At 44.8% G+C, this 20761-nt stretch overlaps 1 protein-coding gene across 1 annotated transcript; it reads right to left on the bottom strand.

Annotated features, from left to right (window-relative positions):
• Nucleotides 1-3251: 3251 nt before the first annotated feature.
• ETF1 (eukaryotic translation termination factor 1) lies at nucleotides 3252-16390 on the bottom strand. The gene is made up of 9 exons (XM_010281443.1): nucleotides 16216-16390; nucleotides 15249-15388; nucleotides 11750-11888; nucleotides 10628-10818; nucleotides 9764-9893; nucleotides 8820-8975; nucleotides 8161-8225; nucleotides 6764-6911; nucleotides 3252-4231 (listed from the first exon to the last, which is right to left on the bottom strand). Exons 1-9 carry the CDS (start codon nucleotides 16376-16378, stop codon nucleotides 4149-4151), a joined length of 1215 nt encoding a protein of 404 aa, XP_010279745.1. The 5' UTR covers nucleotides 16379-16390; the 3' UTR covers nucleotides 3252-4148.
• Between the last annotated feature and the right edge of the window lie 4371 nt (nucleotides 16391-20761).

Below are 20761 nucleotides of genomic sequence, written 5' to 3'. Positions count from 1 at the left end.
GAGCCCTTGTGGGAGGGAGGAAAAAAAAAAAAAAAAAAAAAGCATTCGGACAGCAAGCAGAAGCTGATCATCCACTACAACCGCGTGCCCCGCGGCAGGCGTGACATGGCACAGGGACGGGACCCTCGGGGCGTGCTTTAAACCTCTCCGAGGTGCGCAGAAGCAGTTCCATGCAACGTACTGGAGACGACACTTTATTTATTGTCGTGATTCCAGCTAAGCAAGATGGGATCCCTTCCGGGGAAATAATTATTTAACAGCCCACAGTACAGCAGGCACGCGGAAAGCCACCCCGCCCGGCTTTCGAATACAAACCCGCATCCCCTGAGCACTTGCGTCAGAAAGTGTGCGAACTCGGCCCCACCGAGCTCCCTTCCAAATTCCACGTTGCAGTGATCCAGCGTGCCAAAGGTGTTCAAGTCTGCTGGGTGAGAACACTGCAAGGTGACGCTCGCGTTTCTACGCCGGGAAGAACCCACCCGACGCGCTGTGATAGTGGATGTGAAAAAAAAAGACGACTGTAAATCAGCGCTTTCGAATACGAGCCCGTCCGAGTGCTGACACTGACCCCCGCAACCGGGAGAAAAGCAAGCCTGCAGCAGAAACCTGCAGGGTTAGAGGGACCCAGTGACCTTGTTTTGGCAGCTGTACAGAAGAAAAGAGTTTCCCCCCGTTTCTCTCCTGTGTTACAATCTTCCCCTAACTGGGAGGTGCCTCTGGGAGGAGGTACAGACACCAGCACCTTTGCAGTCAGCCGGATGTGCACACAGAGGGGACCTGGCTCCACGGACTGGACGCGCTCGTGTTTTCTCGCTGAAACGCGAAGGGGAAGAGACACGAGGACCAGCCAAGAAGAGCGGCACGCGAGGAAGCGGCAGCTTCCGGGCACGTCTGGCATGGAGCGTTTGCCACGCTGAACTAGGCCGCTCTCGGGCATCCCAGCTTCATGGCTCCTCGTTTTCCCTTGAAAAGCAGAAACCAGGTTTGCCGTTGCTGCCAGTAAAGGGTTAACTGAGAAATATTTCTGGGATTTTTTGGGTTGGTTTTTTTTTGAGAACAATATACATCCACATGCCTGGTTACACCAACTGGTAACGCTGCACGGGTGGTTTTCTGCAAGCGATAGCTTCTCCTGCAATGCATGCTGGCTGATGGGATTATTACTAATTATTTTTTTTAGCATTTTGTGCTGATCTCAGCCTGATGCTTTTATCTGCACCACGAGGTGAATGGTGATCGGTTTTCTGTACTGAAGGTATAGACAGAATGAGATGCAGGCAGCAAAGTGGGTTTATGCATCATTTTTATTTCTGCTCCGGCAGAAACATCGCACCTTTAAGTGTCAAAACTTCTGAAAGGTCAAAACTTCTGCTAGCCGGAGACCAAAGGAGCACGAGCCACCCTCTCCCGTCTGCTGCCACTGCAGATCAAAGGCAGCATGAGGCAGCGGGTACAGGAAGGAAGAACTATTCCTGCACAGAACAGCAAGAGGCAAACAGCCCCACGGCACCGATCCTGCTCTGTTCTGGTACCGTGGCACGAGGAGGTGGATGCTCAGCTTCAGCCAGGGAATCGCTGCTAGGCCAGACCAGCTGACAGGTGATTTAAAGCATCCCTTAAAATTCCTGATATTTATGTCGTCTCTTACACATCGCCTTCCCTAGGAAAGTCACAGCTTGCACCTAGGAGAAACCAGAGGCAGCAAGCATGTTTCCAAGCCGGATTTGTCCCACAGGAAGAGGCAGGGTAGAAAAGGCTTCTTAAAAAAAGTAATGCCCAGGTGTTCCGTGACTGGAATATTAAGGGCAGGTTTCTGCATCTGCAGGGTATTTTTCATTTGCCTCAGGTCTTCAGAAGACCCCCTTAGGTGACACTCACAGCACAGCTTGCTTTAAACTTGGGTTGTTGGGTCCCCCCGCGGCTTCTGAAGTTAGGTTTTGGCTACAGCTGATGAAGAAACACGATGTTCAAGCCCAGCTATGAAACAGCTACCTTAAAACTCAAGTACCGACCTGAAGCTGGCAGCGAGCTGAGAGCAAAGCAGGCGTTTCCTGTCCTAAAGAAAAATAAATCAGGAGTCCGTACTATATTCTTAAATATGGTTTAATACTCTTCTCCATTTCTGTACATCACAACACCAAGATATCACTGCTTGGGATCTCTCTGCAGAGGCTATATAGTATGCGAAGGCTAGGATTTTTCACCCCCGTTTAACGTGTTTGTATGTGTAAGTGTAATACATATCAGTATATATTGATATACACATCAATATATAATGCAATATATATCACTGAAGAGAACACATTGATTAAAGAAATACAAAAATTTGGCATCATTTCCAAACTTAAATAGTAAAAATAAAAACTACAAAAAGGAGCTGCATACCCTAATGTATCATGTGAAACAACAAGCAGTATATTCAAAAATGTAAATTTACATCCAATTTTTCTGGTCTTGTCATGTCACATTAGACCCATTTACAATGGCAAAATCCAGAACACACCGCTGTGAAGACCGCAAACGTGCTCAAACCTGGGTTTGCACAGATCTGCGGCGGACCCAGTCACACCTCCCGTGAGAGATTCCAGCTTTGATGTGAAAAGGACAGCAAAGCCATCTGCCAGGTTCGAAACAAGGGTTACAAATTCTATTGCTCACAACAACAGTAATTTTGGACCTCAAAGAACAGCGTGGCAGAAATGTTAAGACAAGCTCCCCCTCCATTCAAGTGAAACAGGATTATCAGGAAAATAGGCAGGTACGCAACTTGGAACAGAAGCTGCTTTTTGACCGATGCACCAGGAGTGACAGAGCCAGCGAAGAACAGAACCACCAGGCACGGCGATGTCGGAGTGCCCGTCAGAGAACCCCGTGACCCCCGAAGAGAGCAAGACTTGTGCATTATCTCGTGCCAATGTTCATTCCACCCTCTGCCTGCAAGACCCTCCGAAAAACCCTTAGCCATTTCTTGTAGGTTGAAATGCATTTCTATATAGCAGGCATGACAAAAAAAAAAAAACCAAAAGCTTTCTTGAGTCTTGATGCGACCAGAAGTTTTAACCCGTTAAGGGCACATTTAGAGTTCAGCATCAGATTTCCAGGACACTTGTGAGCAGATACGACAGACTGCCTTAGTGCTGGGAGATGGATGTCCCCAGTGGGTTGTGCTAACGTTTCATGTATTAGTATCAAATGCTCCAAATGCACCAGTACTAAGGTTTCAGTCAAGGACTCCACTTACTAACTATTCCTGTAAAATACCCGCTTCCATTTAAGAACTGTGGGTTCAAATTCACATAATCAAGGAAACCTTACGCAGTCCTGAAGCAAAAAGAAAAAAATTACTGAGGAACAAAACAAAGCAAAGTGTACCTTACCTCACTTAAATCGTATGTTTATTTTTGTCAAGACTAAAAAAAAAAAAACCAAAACCAAAAATCCTGAAGGCTGCACTGCTCAAATCCAAATTAAGCCCAAGACTTCAGCAGCATTTTCATTGCAATCAATGAAGTGCATTTCCTAGTTTGTAAGAGCAGCGCTTCTGCAAATAGATTAAAGCACGTTTGGCTGGTAAGCCTCCCCAAACCATCTGATTTGCAAGCCACACATTATAAGCTAGCACTCTAGGTAAGTGCCTTCTCATTCTTTTGAAGAGAATGAATGGCTCCAATTTAATTACATTTCTTCTGCAGTCTAAGCTGAGAATGCCATGTAAATGGGTCATGTTGCTGCAAAATGCAGCAATTGATTTCTCCAATCAAAGTAAAAAGAAACAAACCAGTAGGATCTTACTTCTATTAATTTTTGAAGGAAGAGGTTTACAGCAGTTAATGTATCATGAAGGTTAAAAAAATCATTTTCATAAAATACAAGAGCAACCAATTTCACCATTGAGTAAAAGTAAAAACTGGGATTCTTTTTAAATTAGTCCGAAGTGGCATATAGGAACTTAGTAGTTTGCTGCTGTACTGACACTATGACAAATCAAAGTGTAGGGTTTTGCTTTTTTAAATCCAATGCTTGTGGATCAAGTTCTGGAAATGTTCCAATTCTAAGGCAGGGATCTGTTGTGTTTTCCACCATGAGTTTGCTCCTTGGGTTGGATGCTGGAGGGGCGAGGCACGTTTTGCCGGACCCAGGTCGACTACCTAGTAGTCATCAAGGTCAAAAAATTCATCGTCTCCTCCTTGGTATTCCATTCCCTGGAAGTCCACTCGGTACCGCAAGATACCTGGTAAAAACAACATGCTTTAGCTTCTTCAAAATTCAGAGAGCTCAAAAGGCATTTTAAGCAGTTTACTGAGCCCTGTCTGCACGTCAAGGGTTTCTCAATTAAATTTGCAGAAGCTGACTTAGCACTTGTATTGCAAGTTAGGCTCCAGCTGATGGCTAACAGTAGATAGGCAGCTAGAGCGGAAATGCCACATCCGCGTTGCAGCCTAATGTAATTTATTGCCAAAAGGAAGAAATACCTACCTGCCCAGAGACCAGCTTTCTTCTGGAAAAGCTGAGCCTATTCTAGTAGGACAGTATCTCCAAAAAATACCAGTAACAGATCATTTGTCCCAATATAACTGCTCAGTCAAAGGCCTATCAGTTAAATACAGAAAGCAGCTGGCACTGAAGGAACTTTTACAATGGATTAAAAGCAGTGTTTAGCGGCTGTCTTCCTGGTCTCTTCCCACCCCAAAACCAACCTGGGTTTCTAGGAGGCCTCTATCCCTGGAAACATCTACTTAGGTAAAGGGTATACAAGGAATATTTCTTTTCAAGTCTACAGGGACTGCAGCATGGTAGCAAAGAGTATCCCACCGTGCAAAGAGGCTGGATCTGGCAGGACAGGAAGGACTCCTGGAATTACAAAGCCTGGAAACTTAAGAAAACTGTTGCTCCTTATGTAGCCGAAGAATTCAAGCTTGTTTCCTTCTTGATTTCTCTTTACAATACAATCAACTCTGTTACACATCCCACAGCCTAAGCATCCTTCCTTTACGTCCATCCCACAACATCCTTCTCTAAATTGGAGAGATACGGATTTGATGGGTGGACTATTCGGTGCATGAGGAATTGGTTAGATGGTCTTATCCAGAGGGTAGTGGTCAATGGCTCAATGCCCAGATGGAGATCTGTGACGAGCAGTGTCCCTCAGGGGTCTGTACTGGGACCAGCACTCTTCAATATCTTCATCAGTGACATGGACAGTGGGATCACGGGCACCCTCAGCAAGTTTGCAGATGACACCGAGCTGAGTGGTGCAGTTGGCACGCCTGAGGGATGGGATGCCATCCAGAGGGGCCTGGACAAGCTCGAGGAGTGGGCCCGTGTGAACCTCATGAGGTTCAACAAGGCCAAGTGCAGGGTCCTGCACCTGCATCGGGGTAACCCCCGGTATCAGCACAGGCTGGGGGATGAAGGACTGGTGGGTGAAAAGCTGGACTTGAGCCAGCAATGTGCGCTCACAGCCCATAAGGCCACTTGTGTCCTGGGCTGCATCCAAAGCCGCATGGCCAGCAGGGCGAGGGAGGGGATTCTGCTCCTCTGCTCTGCGGATCCCCCCCTGCAGTGCTGCGTCCAGCTCTGGAGCCCTCAGCAGAGGATAGACATCGACCTGTTGGAGCGGGGCCAGAGGAGGTCACAAAAATGATCAGGAGGGTGGAACAGCTCTCCTAGGAAGAAAGACTGAGAGAGTTGGGGTTGTATAGCCTGGAGAAGAGAAGGAAGAGACCTCATTGCAGCCTGCCAGTACTTCAAGGGGACTTCTAAGCCCTTTCTTATAAGAAAGATGGGAACAGACTTTTTAGCAGAGCCTCTTGTGATAGGACAAGGGGTAATGTTTTTAAAACTAAAAGAGGGTAGATTTAGACAAGATCGAAGGAAGAAATTTTTGACAGTGAGGGTGGTGAAACCGTGGCCCAGGTTGCCCAGAGAGGTGGGAGGTGCCCCATCCCTGGAAAACATTCCAGGTCAGGCTGGACGGGGCTCTGAGCAACCTGCTCTAGTTGAGTATGTCCCTGCTCACTGCAAGGGGGTTGGACTAGATGGCCTTGAAAGGTCCCTTCCACCCCAAACTATTCTATGATAAACAGAGCAAGTGGCAACAGTTGACTTATCAGAAAACAAGCAACAGCTTTGTCCTGGAATCCCTAGTCCAAGGAGAACAATGTGCATGGCAGGAGGTTTTGCTCCACCCTTCTAGTGATTTTTGTCAGACTGACGCACATAAGTTATCTGCACCTCTGCCAGACCTGGCCAAAACTGGTCAGTGAGCTCAAAAGGACTGAAGGATTTCAGAAGCCTCATTTCTCCATGAAGTTGGGCTTAAAATACTTTTATTTTGAAAAGAAGCAGAAGACCTGGGAGCAAAGTGCAGGGAAGTTCTAAGAGATGAGTAACAGATATCCAGCTGCTTCAGAAACTAGACCGGCATTTGTCATACACCACTTCTACACAGCAGGGCATGGTCTGCCAGAAAACAACAACTGTGCAGAGACAGAGTGAAGCAGTTCACAGCCCTTCTGAAATTTGGCAGCTGGAAAGAAGGACAGTCCACCCTGAGCATTCTGAAGGACAAGGGGATCTGACATGCAGCATCATCTTGCTGAATATGGAATGAATTCACCTGGAGATCCCTGATGAGCATGATGGTTTCTTAAACTGGTATCGTAACTAATACGAGTAAGATTAATCCCACTTATGTTGGCACCAGATTATCAAATCAACCATAAAAAAAAAAAGACAAACACATTTTTCTCTTGCAGTTTACCTCCAATTCCTCCAAATCCTTTCACAAATTGGGATCCTTCCTGTGATTTGTCTGTAACAATTTCCAATGTTGCTCCAAATTTCTTGTAGTTGTTTGCAAACCACTCCAGAAGAGGCATACTTTCTATCAGTTCATGTTCCTGGCCAGTCTACATAGACATGGAGGGGGAAGGGGAATTAAAAAATGTTACAGTCACTGCATGTTAGGTATTGAGAAAATTCATACCAAAAGTTGTCTTTAGCTTAAAGATCACCACTGTCTTTTCAGTCCCAAGACAGAGACACCAGCCTTCATGCTCGGCAGGCTGGAGCAGCCCGACATGCTTGCCAGGGTCCAGGGGGCACGCATTCCTGACACATCTGTATCAGACAAGTGCTGGCAGAAGCACAAATCTCCTGGTGCTAAGAAATTAAATATTGACAGGCCTTCTTTTGGGCCTCCATACTACGGAAGTTAGGGCAGAAGCGGGAGAAAAAATGCCGTGTTTATTCTTCTGCTCAACTGTCACCTCACACTGCATTCTTGGTTTTCACTGTTTCTTTAGATTTGCTTTATACCCCACAAACAGCCCATCGCCACTCATCTACCCAGGTACTGTTTACTCTAGGAAATACTGACCTATGCAAATACAGAAGCAAAAAGCATAGTTTTATAAGCAGAAGGTCAAGTGATTATTGGCATAGAAACACTTCTTCATTGCAGATAACATTGTAAACCTTCCGTGTGCAGAAGGAATTAGCAGTTACCCCGCCAGGAGGGAAAGCAGCTGGAAATGGCTACCCTGGCGGTCCTAATGCAAGACAGACATGATCACCCTTTTTGCAAGGGACAGACCTTTTCCCCCCAGCTTACTCTGCAAAGTAATACAGACCCTGCACCCTGTCAGGGCTTTTTGACCTGTGCAGGCAAGAAACTCGCAGGCAGCGAATGACAGATCCACATTTGAAATGTATCTAGAAGCAAATGCTCCCTTGCACTTAAATCCAAGTAATAGTTTCTAGCCTCACAGTTGTTTTGTATTGACCAAATCAGTGCACAATAAGCAGAGAGTAAAGGTTTGGAACCTTAGCCTGCATGTTGCATGGTGGCTACCAGACTCTTCTAGCAGATGGTTTGATGGTGGTCAAAAAAAAAAAACCAAAAAAAACCACACGTGTTGCCTGTCACTTCAATTCATTTACACTACAATTGGCAGCAGGGCAGATTGGAGAAAAGCAAGCCTAGAATCCAGGGGTTACACTTAAGGTGAACTGGAAGAGCCACAGGCTACCATCTTGAAGTCTTATTTGTGCCAGAAAGGTCATCATGCTCACATGCTTGCAGCAAACTAAGCTCAGATGTTCAGAATGCTGCACCAGTTCACAAGAATAAACGTACAAGCCCCAAAGCTGAAATACCTCTTTATCTGTGAAGTGGGATTTATCCTTCTCTTGCTCTGGTGTCAAGTACAGGATCTTCTCCTCTGAGAAGGGAGGGGAAAAAAAAAAAAATTAGGTTGGATAAGACTACTCAACACAGGTTAAAGATAGCAAGAGACTGACAACTGCCAGCAATTACAACACAGGCGGTTTGGTCATTGACAGTGTCTGTCTTTCTAGCTGAAGCTCTGTGAGAAACCAAACGGGGCACACCAGTAGAGAATAACTGCAGGGCCAACAACAAAAAAGGCAAAAGGTCCTGCTGTAGGCATATGGTTTGCCTACAGTCAGTAAGAATTGTGTTTCTGGCCATAAGGGTCAAGTCAGTCTCCCCTCTATAAAGCACTGCTATCACATTTATACTTAGACAACCAAAAGGCAGATTTCATGCTAGCTCTGTGGCAAACTGCCATCCCAGCACTGCAATTCTTTCTCCACAGTGGAAGCCTGCCGGTTTCAGGCTTTTCCCCCCACAGTGGCTGGGAAGCAGCAAGTTAATGACCTGCCTACACAACATCCTCTTGACCAAGTCCTTAAAGATCTACTTCGAGAGATCCTCCAGCATAATCTATCCAAGTGAGACGGCTTAGGTGCTAAACCCTCGTGGACCTTTCAAGCCTCACAGAGGTGCTACCTACCCTCCGTGCCTTGGCAGTGCAGAACATATCTCATTATGTCCAGATTTTCATAGACTATCAGTATCTCTACTGCTCCCATTTCCAAAGCTTTTAGTGTATCTTCAACACCGAAACAGTACTTCCCCGTGTCCTGACTGATTTCATCGAAGTATCGTCCTGCAGCCAGGATACAAAGAAAGAGGTTGCATGAACACTCACCATGCCACATGGATTTTTTAAACAAACCTGATTTGAATGCAAGAAGAAACTGGAAAAGGAGACCGCAATGCTGCTGAAAGAAGCAAGGGATATGGTGACATGTCAAAGCACGTAATTTAGAACATTCATCAGCAGAAAGTCAACTCCAAACACTGCCCTGTCAAGAATCTCCCTCCATTGAAAGGCTTACCTTCGCTACCAAACAATCAGTTGGACTAACCCACCAGCAGGCACCATTTAAACTTCACTCTTTTCAGTGTAAGGTAGCTACTGTTACTACTGCCCTCCTGTGCTTTCAACATAGCATTGTGTGTCTGCTGACAGTCAAACAAGAGATCACTTCTACTGCCAACTTAAAAAACAAAGTAAATCTTAACTCTAATCTAGCTGAAGATGCAAACAATCTGAGGAGATATTTTTCCCCTCCTACCCAAATGTCAACAGAAGGCCTGAAACTAGGGAGATATCTGATGAAAGGATACACAGAGAAGATCCGAGAAGTTTGATGGGGAAAAAAACAACCACCGAAAAACACCCCACTCAGTTAAGTCCTGCAGCATTTGAGAAGCTGTCCAGGTAACAGAAAGAACAGCCACAAGTCATGCTCTGCCCAACTCGGAAAGCATCGCAGGGTCAGAAAGTATTCCAAGGCTGAGGTAGCACACAAAGGCACTACCAAGAGGTCTAAAGCAAGATTCAGTCAAGCACCTTTGGCTCAGGAGGAGGCTAAACATGTAGTCACATACCTATTAATTTCTTCTCTTGAATGAATTTCACATTGGAGAGGACCTCAGTTGACAACTCAATTGCTTGATTGAATCCATTTTCTCCTCCATATGAAATGTCAACTAGTTTGAGCACTTTGGATTGCAACCGCTGAACAAGAAAAAGAGGAGACATGAAAAAAAGAGTCTATTACCCAGCACTGCCATAAGACTACTTCACAATGCCACAAGAATAAGTACCTGGCAAGAGTCACAGCATTAATCTATTTTGCTTCACTTGCAAGCAGAGGTTCTGAGTCAGAGGGACCTCTGAATGCTTAATACTGAAGCACAATTTTCAAGCAGCAGGGACACAGAGATTAGGTTTAGTGGAGTTTAATTCCAATAAAGTTTCTACTTTAGATCTGGGAACACAAAGAACGTGAATGCCAGTTCCAAACCAGGGAGGACAGCTTTTCTTAGTAACAGTGCTAATAAGAAACGAGATCTCACCTCCTTGCAGGAGCTATTAGGAAAGGGAAACCCCTTTAGGATACATCAGATTTTTAGTTTTGATCAAATTTAGGAAAAATTTCTTTATGGAGAGAGCAGTCAAGCATTGGAGGAGGCTTCCCAGGGAGGTGGTGGAGTCACCATCACTGTAAGTGTTCAAAAAACGTGTAGACATGGCACTTCAGGATATGGTTTAGTGGGCTTGGTGTGTTGGGTTGATGGTTGGACTTGACCTTAATGGTCTTTTCCAGCCTTAATGATTCTGTGAAATCACTTAAGACACCAAGGTTACATTCCTCCCAAGATGCATCTTATACCAGAGCTACTGCTAGTATCACCATGTTACTACTGACACCTTAAACATTTGGGCTTTGCTCAGAAAAGGCCACTCACCTGATCAAACATGTCAGATTGGCTTAATTCAGTTTTGAAGTCAGCTGATCCAGCTAAAACAAGACCAGCCACGTTCACCTTGTCGCCAGAAATGAACAGTTGCACAGCCGTCTCTGCTACCTTCCTTACATAGTTGTGTCGTTTTTCCATTCTCAAACGAGCAAAACGCAAGGCAGACTGACCTCCTCTACCTTTACGAGAGAACAGATGTGAGGTAGCAATTTGGTAGCCATTTCATTTCAGGAAGGTTATTAGTACATGGTCCCAACTGGGCCGTGAATAACTGAAGCCAAGGGCAGATGCAGCGTGCAGAATTAGTTTTGCCGTAAGCAGAGCCAGGGGCACTCCTTGAAACAGCAAGTGAATAAAGAAGGTTCGTTCACACCAAGAGATTTTTCTCCACGTATCCCACAGAGGGAAATATGTTGGTTGGTGTTGTTTTGGTTTTTTTTTCTTTTTATACAGACTCGCAACTCTCTATAGAAATTTTGAACATCTGTGCACATTTTCTGTGTCTTGTACCTTCATTAAAAGCAATTCCTTTGTTACACCGCCTCACATACTTTTCTTGCTGATGCAATGCATGCCACCACTATCTGCTGCAGAAACTTACTGGCAGAGGCATTTCTATTTCATTTTCTCCCATCCTAATCTACAAGGAAGGACAGTAAAGACAATTTGCTGAATTCATCAGTGCCTCACTACAATACAGCATCATATAGTGGAACTAGAATTTTGCTTGCTCCATTAGGCTTCTGTGCTTCTTGCAAGGAACAGCTTCTTGCTTTTCACTGTGGTTTGCATGCAACACCATCAGATGCAAACTTTAAAGACGCTACCAAGTAGTATTACTACTTGTGCTACTAAAATTTAGTTAAGACTGTCTCCAAAACCAAGGGTCAAAGGCACCAAGAAATAAAAAGTGCCATTTTAAGATCAACTGCATATTACAGTGATTCATTAATTTTGACAGAAGGCTCAGACTAGAGGCTTTGCTGTCAGATTCCAAGGGAGCAAAGAACTGAGTAGAGCTAAACACCTACAGGCCAAGTTCCCTGCTTCCACCCTCACGTCCCACCCCACGATATTCTGTTGCAGTCTAGAGACAGACTAGTGCATTACCATGCTTCTTTGGAAGATCCACAGTGAATTTGTGCAGGACTTCTCTTGTGTTTCCTTGAAGAGTTCCGAAGAGTGCACCACTACCATCTATTACAATAAAGCCAAACTTGCTGTCGTCGGAAAGCAGCGCTGTAAGAGCCTGGAACAGAAACAGAAAATTATGTTGTTAGCAAGTAAGCACCAGTTTATTAAGGACCCTGGTTCAGAAACGCTACCAGGAACAATACACCTCAATAAATTTTAGTACCGTAGGTGGTCATTGCCTTTTTTTTTTTTTTTTTTTTTTACAAATAAACTAGAGGAAGAACAGCAGATTCAGGACTTGAGGCAATCCCAGATTACTATCTCACACAACGCTGCCGAGAGCAGAAAGAAAACTAATGTTTAAGCTTGATAACTATTTTCACAGCATTACCAGTTCATCACATGACATCACAGGCAGGTGTGATAGCAAAACCCTAAGGATCAGATCTGGAAAGTGTTAAGTGAAACGGATCACACATCTACAGGGCTGCATCACCTCTCTGGCTGGCAAAACTGGAAGAGTAATTTTACTGGCATCCCAGCCAGGAAAGCAGAACTTGCTTAGTTCACCGATCGGGCTATTTGTCAGTTCAGTTTTATACACAAAGCACTGAAGCAGACTTTCAACTTGCCAACTACCACAAATACTGGTTCGCTGCACCTGCTCACTTCAAGTCCCAGAGGGAGAATGATGAAATCTATAGTGACTATGACAAATTCAGCCTTACAAAGCAGAATTAAGTAACAGCAGCAATAATTGCAATAATTGTCCTGTGTATAACTGGCTATAGAGAAGAGAGCATAACGTTTGTTGGTAAATTAAGTTATCCTTCAATTCTCTCCCCTTTAAAAAAGGCAGCTAAATTCATCCTGTAAGGTCATTTAAGCTGACTAACAACTAAAGCACTGTTTAGTATCAAGGCTTTCAAGTTACTTTTGTCCAATTTCCTGGTTCTGGTGGTGTGGGACACCCACAAGTACCCAAACTCTACGCTCCTTTTTTGAGGGAATCTGGCAGCTACTGTGCCCTCAAGGGCAGCCTGAGCGGGTAGGCAAGTTCAGCACACAGGCTCCTGTTCACTTACACATGCCCAATAAAACTAATAGCAAGAATCCTCTTTCTGGCTGGCAAAAACACATCAGCGGGATGGAGAACTTGTCAAATTCCAGATTGTTGGAATTAAGTCACCAGCTTAATACTGAAAGAGTGATGGTGTTGGTTTACTGCATAGGATCTTTGCCTGCCTGCATGCCTGCCAGCTTGATTACTGGGCTGAATGGAAAGGATAAAAACCACTCGTCATCTTTATCCAAAATCCACACAACCAAGTCTACAGCTTTCAAGCTTAAAAGAAACAGACACTAAGGTTTAAGGGAATCTACTGGCCAAAATAAATATTCTGCATTAATTCCTCAGCAGTGGGATGAATGAGAGGGTGGAAGTGGCATATTACATTGCAATCTATTTAACTGGGACGGAGCCAAGCAAATCGTGTGACTGGAATGACTGCTCCAGCCAAGGCATCAAAATAAGTCATTGTAAATCCTACCCTTCAGACACACATCAGGGTTCATAACCCTCTTGGGAAGTTACTTCGGTTTCACAAAGGCAATAAAATATCTAGAGGAAATATTATCAGATACTCTTGCCAGGCAGCAGATGACTACAGCTCTGATGTTCTTGATTCTCTCTTATTTTAATAAAGTATCCAATGATCAGAGATTCCTTCAGTTTCCCCTTCGCTAGTTCTAGGCCATCAATTCCACTGTTTGACCTATCAAGCACAAAAAAGGGACTATTGCGTTTATTCTGTTCCTTCAGCCTGGGCTGAGTTTCCTCTTTGCAGCTCCAGCCTAAAGGTGAAGATCACATCCTTTTTAGAGACACGTCAAGACTTCAGTGCTAACATCATCTAGTTGCTCAAGATAGTATACAGTAGGCTTTTACAGCTTGATTTGATTCTTCAGCACAGACAATACCAAGTAAAATAATCACATACACAAAAGACACAGGAGAGCAAACAGCCCATGGAGAAAGGTGCTGTTAGTAATCACATCATCATCAGCAGCAGCAATTACCACAAATTTCTCTCAAGTTATTGCCACTCTCTTGCTGAGCAACACTACACACCAGCAAGAGTGTATTTTACACTGTAAAATTTATAAATATGGAAATATATTATAAAGATAGATCTTTATAAAGGTATAAATATATTTTATATATTTTATAAAGATATAAATATATATTTATATAATGTCTATATGCAAAAATATATACTTTGTAGTATTTACAGCTGCCTCCTCAGAACAGCCCACTAGGCATCAGCTGTTTTTTTTTGGTATTGAATCAGTAGCTGCAGACAAGACCAAATTAATCCCCTTCCTGACAGGGCAGAAGGCAACCCGCCACCATCCACCCACCACCAACTGCAGGGACAAACACCTCCCCTGGCTTTGCACCTCTAGCGGTCTCCTGAATTCTCTTGTTTACCTCTTGCTTTCAATTGCCTATGGACATGTGGGCTCAGCAGAACCCAAGAGCTGTACCTGTGCACAGTTTTCTTATTCCTGGTAGGTCAAAGATGTATTGGGATTTCATCCTTGGTGGGGAGACAGAATAACAGGGATGTACCTCACCTGTGCGACAAGCATAACTTTCCTTCCTGTACTCCTACCCTTTGAAACCCAGTCATGGATCAGCTCTCCAAAAACCCAAGCAAACCCACACACTATGTCACTGAAGGGCCTGTCAAGCCCATGTCATAGGGGTTTCATGACAGGCAATTAAGTCTCAGTCCACAAATATATCGTGGTGAACGCCATGGATGTGAAAGGCAGTCAGTCATCTACTAACAAATATTGAGACCTCTGCAACTGCCAGAGCCAAAACAGACTTAGGCGCAATAAAATGACTTCATGCAGTCAAGACTAGTGTAATCCACATTACTTTAAATATGCCTCAAACCATTCATTTAACTAAGATAAGTACATGCTGGATAAAAATAATCCCACTTTACCCCAGACAGATTAGGCACACACCAGTTCTCCATTAAGGGCCTCGGTTAACACAGCTGATATCAAGACTGGCAACACTAATATTATCTTGGCATTACTTTAAGGCCTGGCTTGGAATAAGATCTATGGGCCTCTAGGGTTAATAAAAAAAACCTGCCTCCAGTTACAGAGAAAAGCTTATGTCTGTGGGTTACACAAACTCAGCAGTTACTAGCTGGGCCATAAAGTCAGCTGTAGTAGGAGCTGGACAGTATCTTAACTCCTTTCAGCAAATATCACACATTTCTGAATACTAGCCAGTCACAAACCATCCAGCGGCTTCACCAGCAGGATGTCTTAATTAAAGCCTGTTGTTCTACAGACTGTGGACTCAAGCATACCATGGATTGTTCCAGTGAGTCTAGCAAAGCAGTCTGACTTTGACTACTGCAAGACCAGCAGGCAATAGGAGACTTCTTACCTCTGTGTGGAATTTGTTGTCACACAAATACAACGACGTATTGATTGGTTTGAAAGGTTCAAAGTCAATGTTGACTTTCTTCTCTTTTCCTTCTTCTGTCACAATTGTTCCACAGTAAACAACCAGACCATTTGGAGGTACTATAAATGATACAATGCAATTTTAGATCACTAAGAAATATTGCAAGCTGTACCCAACAAAAACTGGCTACTAGGCCTTGAGACTTAAGGCAGAGTCGAAATCCAAGCTGCCAAGTTTTTTTTACTCTACATTTCCCCCACCTCATTCCCTCCCAGATCTCTACAATGGAAAACAAATTTAGTGCACCTATACTGAATAGCTTGGAGCCGGAAGCTAAAGGTAACACGAATGGAAAGACTTGCAACAGAGCTGCAAGAACGTGTACCTGTCTGTTAAACCCATGAGCTTGCAAGCTCACAGAATCCAGAAAAAGGCTGAATATCCCCATGAAGCTTTCCTAGTTCTTATACAGAGATTTATAGGCTGACCATCTCAATGAAGGCCACGTGCCACTGTAAAGACAGTAACGATGAATTCTTTTCCAGTACTCATTTTAGATGGCCTAGGTTTATTTCCTCCCAAAATTATGGTAGCTGCACAGTGGCATGCATAAGGAATACTTAAGTTTCTGCTTGATGGAAAACCACTAGTTTAATGCAAATGAACTATCATGGAATAGCTCTTAAGGCTGGCCAAGTTTAGAAGAGTCAGCACTGCTAAGGACAGAATCATGAGCCCACTTGTTAAAGAGAAGGACCATCTTACTATCCTAGTCCCAAGCTCTACCCCTGAAGTAGCCATCCATGGGCAACATACCTGGATATCAGTGCAAAACGCAGCAGCACAGGCCAACAGATTTGATCAGCAGAAAACTGCATAATGCAGAAATTTAAGGCTGCTTCCAAGTAAGGGAAGTTTGCCAGCATCCATACAAGCTAGAAGTTACCTTTGTTATAGAGTTTCAGTCTTTGCTGTACAGATGTAATGGCTCCCAGTACTGAAAGGCGATTCACTCGAGACTTAATGTTGGAAGCGGTGCCAAACTCATCCGCTAACATTTTTGCCACTCGCGAAATCTGGTCTTTGGGGGGAATGATCAACGATATCATGCTGGTACCATTGCTGAGAAAGGAAAAAAAGAGGGGTTGTGAGCAGCCACCAGCCAAAGCAACAAGTGCATTCATACCATATTCCATGCATGCAGTTCTCTCTCCTCCCTCTCACCAAGGATGCTTCACTTCACTGTTACCGGTGTAATTCCCCTTCCGCTAGACAATAATGGGAGAGAAAAGAAAACAAAACAGGCTCTTCAGAGGATTTGCTTCCATAACCATGTGTTCAGCTTAGCCACTACCAAGCAAGTCCTCTAAAAGCTGCTCATTTAACCTGGGATACTACTCTGGAAAAAAAGAACATATGTATAGGGCTGCAAGCTAAAGGCATGTAAGCAGTCCCCAGCAGAGATTATTTAAAACAATGCAGCCACATACTTTAAGAACATCTTTAAGCCCGTTCCATTTGTTCTCAGACAGCTGAAGCACTAGCCAGCCCAAGAGCTGTTTTAACACTTTGTTCTCCTCAGATTCATATAGAAAACTGAACTGGAAGGATCCTTTTGTAGCGGTCTTTTCTACTTTCCCACTAGCACTCTGCTTTATAGAGAAGCTCACTAATTCTGGCAGCTGCTTTAAATGAAGCTTTCTTAAACACAAGAAGTGTGCTAGTTCAGGAGCACCAACCCCAGGCACAGAGTCAGGAGATATGACCCCACAAATCACAGAACTGGCTTCAGTTAAATGGAAAAAAAGTTTGATATTAGTTTTTCCTACAGCTTTGGGGTGGATCCTGCAGAGGTCTTAATCCCCAAAGCAGCCTCGTGGTTCAAATCCATCCAAAGCCAAAACAAAAAGTCAGGGAAGTTCCTGTCTGCCTTCCAGATGGTACCTCCTGTTTGCCATCGAGGTATCCAGATGTCTGAAGTGCTGCTTCTGCAATATCTCAAATTTAACCCAGACCTCATACTTCACATTAGAGTAATGGCATAAAAACCAAATACCTCATCGTGTCCTCCAGCCCTCTCACGGGCAAACCAGCTAAGCTCTGTGAAAAAACCTTTACTCAGGATTCTGAATTAGAGAACCAAGAAAGTCCTTTTCAGCCATAAACAAAAATAATGGGTTTTAGTCTTTTACATTTCTTACAGTAGGAGAAGACTAACACAGCACCTGCCTGCTGCTGTTTCAGATTGTCATGTGCTACCATCCTGTCTGAAGTGTTTGGGCTACAGAGACAGCAGGGAAGTGCTTTAAAAAGCATCACTTCATTAGCCTCTTTATAAAAGTTGTACAGCCCTCTTCCAAAGATCTTCAATTCGGGCCAAGTTGAAACAGATGCTGGTAGGTCAAATAAGTCCCTGACCTTAAAGACAACTAATTGGTTTTAATATCCAAGATCCCCATACACACTAATCAAGAAAGTCACAAAGAGACACTTGCACGCATTATTCCCAAAAGGAGCTTTGAGCCATGCTGACAGCTATCAAACTTCCAGGTCACACCAGCCAAGAATACTCCACGTACCACTCAATTAAAGCAGTTAGCTACCCCAGTGAATGGCACAAGCCTTAGGGGAGATATAATGGCCTATCATTCCCAGCAGGCTCCTTTGAGTAAGAGGCTGATCAGAATGAAAGCAACGTTTCCCGACTTTTCTGAAAGTAGCACTCTTGAGGCAAGCTCACACAGTTCGTTTCTTCCCCTGAAAGAAGAGATTCTCAGACTTCCCAGACATTAGAAAGCTCTGCACATCATGCCTAACTTGCTGCACGAACTAAGGGCATCCCAATGTGGCAGGTGGGAGAGGGGACAGTTATGCCCCTTGGGCACTCCATGGCTCTCCTGCTAGGAAGAGATTTCATGTGATTTTTCCTGTATTGAGGGCAGAGGGGAAAGAGCAGACAGCGAGCGAGGGGAGCAGCTGGCAATAGCAAGGAGGAAAACCAGGCATGCCCTCCCAAGACCAATTCTTCAGTAAAAAAAAAAAAAAGCACTTGTAAAGCTACCTTCAGTTTTCAAATGCAAGCCACCTCTCAACGCCCAGCCCCTGGCCTCGTGTTATGTTCCGCTGCCCCAGAAACACCGGCAGGAGCAGAGCCCCTGGCCAGAGCGCAGCTCTGCGCACTGTGAGCCGGCTGGATTGTACCAAACCCACACCCTGACAAGGCTGCCGTAACTGGTGATTTTTTATATTACACACGGCATCTTATCTGTAAGGCAAAGTCATGCATGTCAGTCAAATCACTGCTCCTTAGGAACACCCTGCCCAAAGCACCCTACTCGAGGTAATACAGCGGACTTCACAAGCCCTCGTGATTTACTACTGCAAACAGAAAAATGAAAAGGGTCTCTCAGATGATACGTTCTCCCTCATTTAAGTCTCAAACTAGTTTAACACAGCACAGTGCTGTGCTTGGTCCAACCCTTCAGCAAATTCCAGTCTGGATTTATATCCAAAAGCACCTTCCATTACCAATATCAAGTGCATTTCTTCGGTTTGAGGTGCTTTTGCCAGTATTTACTCAGCCAAAGTTATTTCAGGCACTAACCAATTCCTGCAGAATCCAGCAAAACAGCAGGGGTGCAGCTTGCCTCCAGAGCAGCGGCAGCCGGAGCACATCACGGCATGCCAGGCTGCTGGAGCCTGGAGCACAAGGAGTCAGCCGGCTTGTCACCTCGTGTCCCCGGGCACCCAGCACCTCAAGGCAGGCAGCCCCTGCCAGCATGCTGCTGCTGCCGCCTGCGGGGTACAGCTAACCCACCCAACCAAGTAGTTCATTAGGCAGCCAGCTAATTGAAGCTAACAGTCAGCAGCCCCTGCTCATCTCCCTCTTCCTTAAACAAGCACATGGTCAGGATCCAATCACTGAAGTAGATCATTCCACAGAAAGGTTGAGACCAGCAAGACACCAGCTGAAGCAGATCTGCACACAAGTGACCAGGATGGCTGTAGAACTCCCTCACACACCACTAAGACCTTGTTCTCCTACCACAGAAGAGCGGCTTTCCCCTCTGAAAGCAAGCTTGTACTTGTATGTGACCTTACTGCAGGATAGCAAGGTCTAAAATAACCTGTGGTTACATCTACTAAATTCACCACAACGAGGCAAAATATAGCAAAGAATTTCTAAGAAACCTGCTATTCAAAAACATTTAGGAAAAAAATAGGTTATTCTGCATAGTAATACAACTTCCAGGTTCCCTATCAGTCTGCACGGCCACTGCGCCTGAGCAAGATGACAGGTATTCCTGCAAAATCCCATGCCTCCTCCGCTGCTGGATGAGCTGTGCCAGGTTCTAGAGTGCATTTACTCTGGGAACGAGGTAGGGGAAATCATGCTGCCTGCCACTTCCTGAAAGGGGTCTTTCCAAACAGCAGACCTCTAAAACCAACAGGCTCTGCTGTGCATGAAGCACACGGGACATTTGCTGCCTGGCAGGCCATTGCCAACCACAAATCCCCTAGCAAGCACACTGCCAGACAGAACTTCATTACAGAATTGTTACAGCGAACAATTAAGTAATCAATCTAGATTAAGGGCAGTGCTCACACTGGCAGCTCGGGATCGAACGTGCAATGAGCTGGTTCTTCCCTGTATCATCCGCAGCGCTCCTGCAGGAAGGATGGACCCGAAGCACTCCACATTACGTTTTGCTCGGCAGGATCCTGATTTCAAAATGCAGCACTGCCAAGAGGTTCCGCCCCCCCCTGGTTTCAGTGCACCGAGGACAAATTACACTAGATCAGCTGGAAGCGAATGCTTTCAGACTGAACTGAGCCAGGAAGTTTTAAGCAGCTAGAGACAGTTGCTGTCCCTGTTCTGGGCTAAGGAGTGCCTGCACAGCAGCCAAATAGCTGCCATTGTAAAAGCAAGTATGTGCATCAAGACCCAAAATGCTGCGAGAGGTTTGTAAGAAACCCGCACCCTGGGCCACAGGACAGCAAGACATGTGCCACTGCACAAGGGACGGGAGAGGAGAAAACAATTAAAAGCATTAAGGGTACCTGCCCACACACTACAAAGAAACAAGGGGGCAATTAAGCGCCAACCGCTGGAAAGGTAGAAACGTTTCCCCGTCCGGGTACTATGGTTACTACTCACGCTGTGCCAGCCCTGCCAGTAATTGGCAATTAGCTCAGATTTAGCATGGCCTGGAAGGCACCAGCATTAGGTATCTCTAGGATAGAAGATGATGATGACAGCTCCAACCTCGCTCCTACAACCTGATGGAGAGCTGTCTGGGGGAAAGGGGGAAGCAAAAACAAGCACGTTTTGCTCTCCTGAGACAGCAAGTTCTTCAGAAAATTGAGGTTTGTGGATAGGACAGCCTGTTCTATTATTAAAACGTCCATGTTACTACAGTTTGAATTTCAGACAACTGTACCACAAAACAAACAGCCTTCCCAGTCACAAACAGACCCAAGAGCAAATGTTA

The sequence above is a fragment of the Phaethon lepturus genome, unplaced genomic scaffold, assembly GCF_000687285.1.
Source record: "Phaethon lepturus isolate BGI_N335 unplaced genomic scaffold, ASM68728v1 scaffold9352, whole genome shotgun sequence".
NCBI lineage: Eukaryota > Metazoa > Chordata > Aves > Phaethontiformes > Phaethontidae > Phaethon > Phaethon lepturus.
This window is presented reverse-complemented; position numbering and strand designations above follow the sequence as displayed.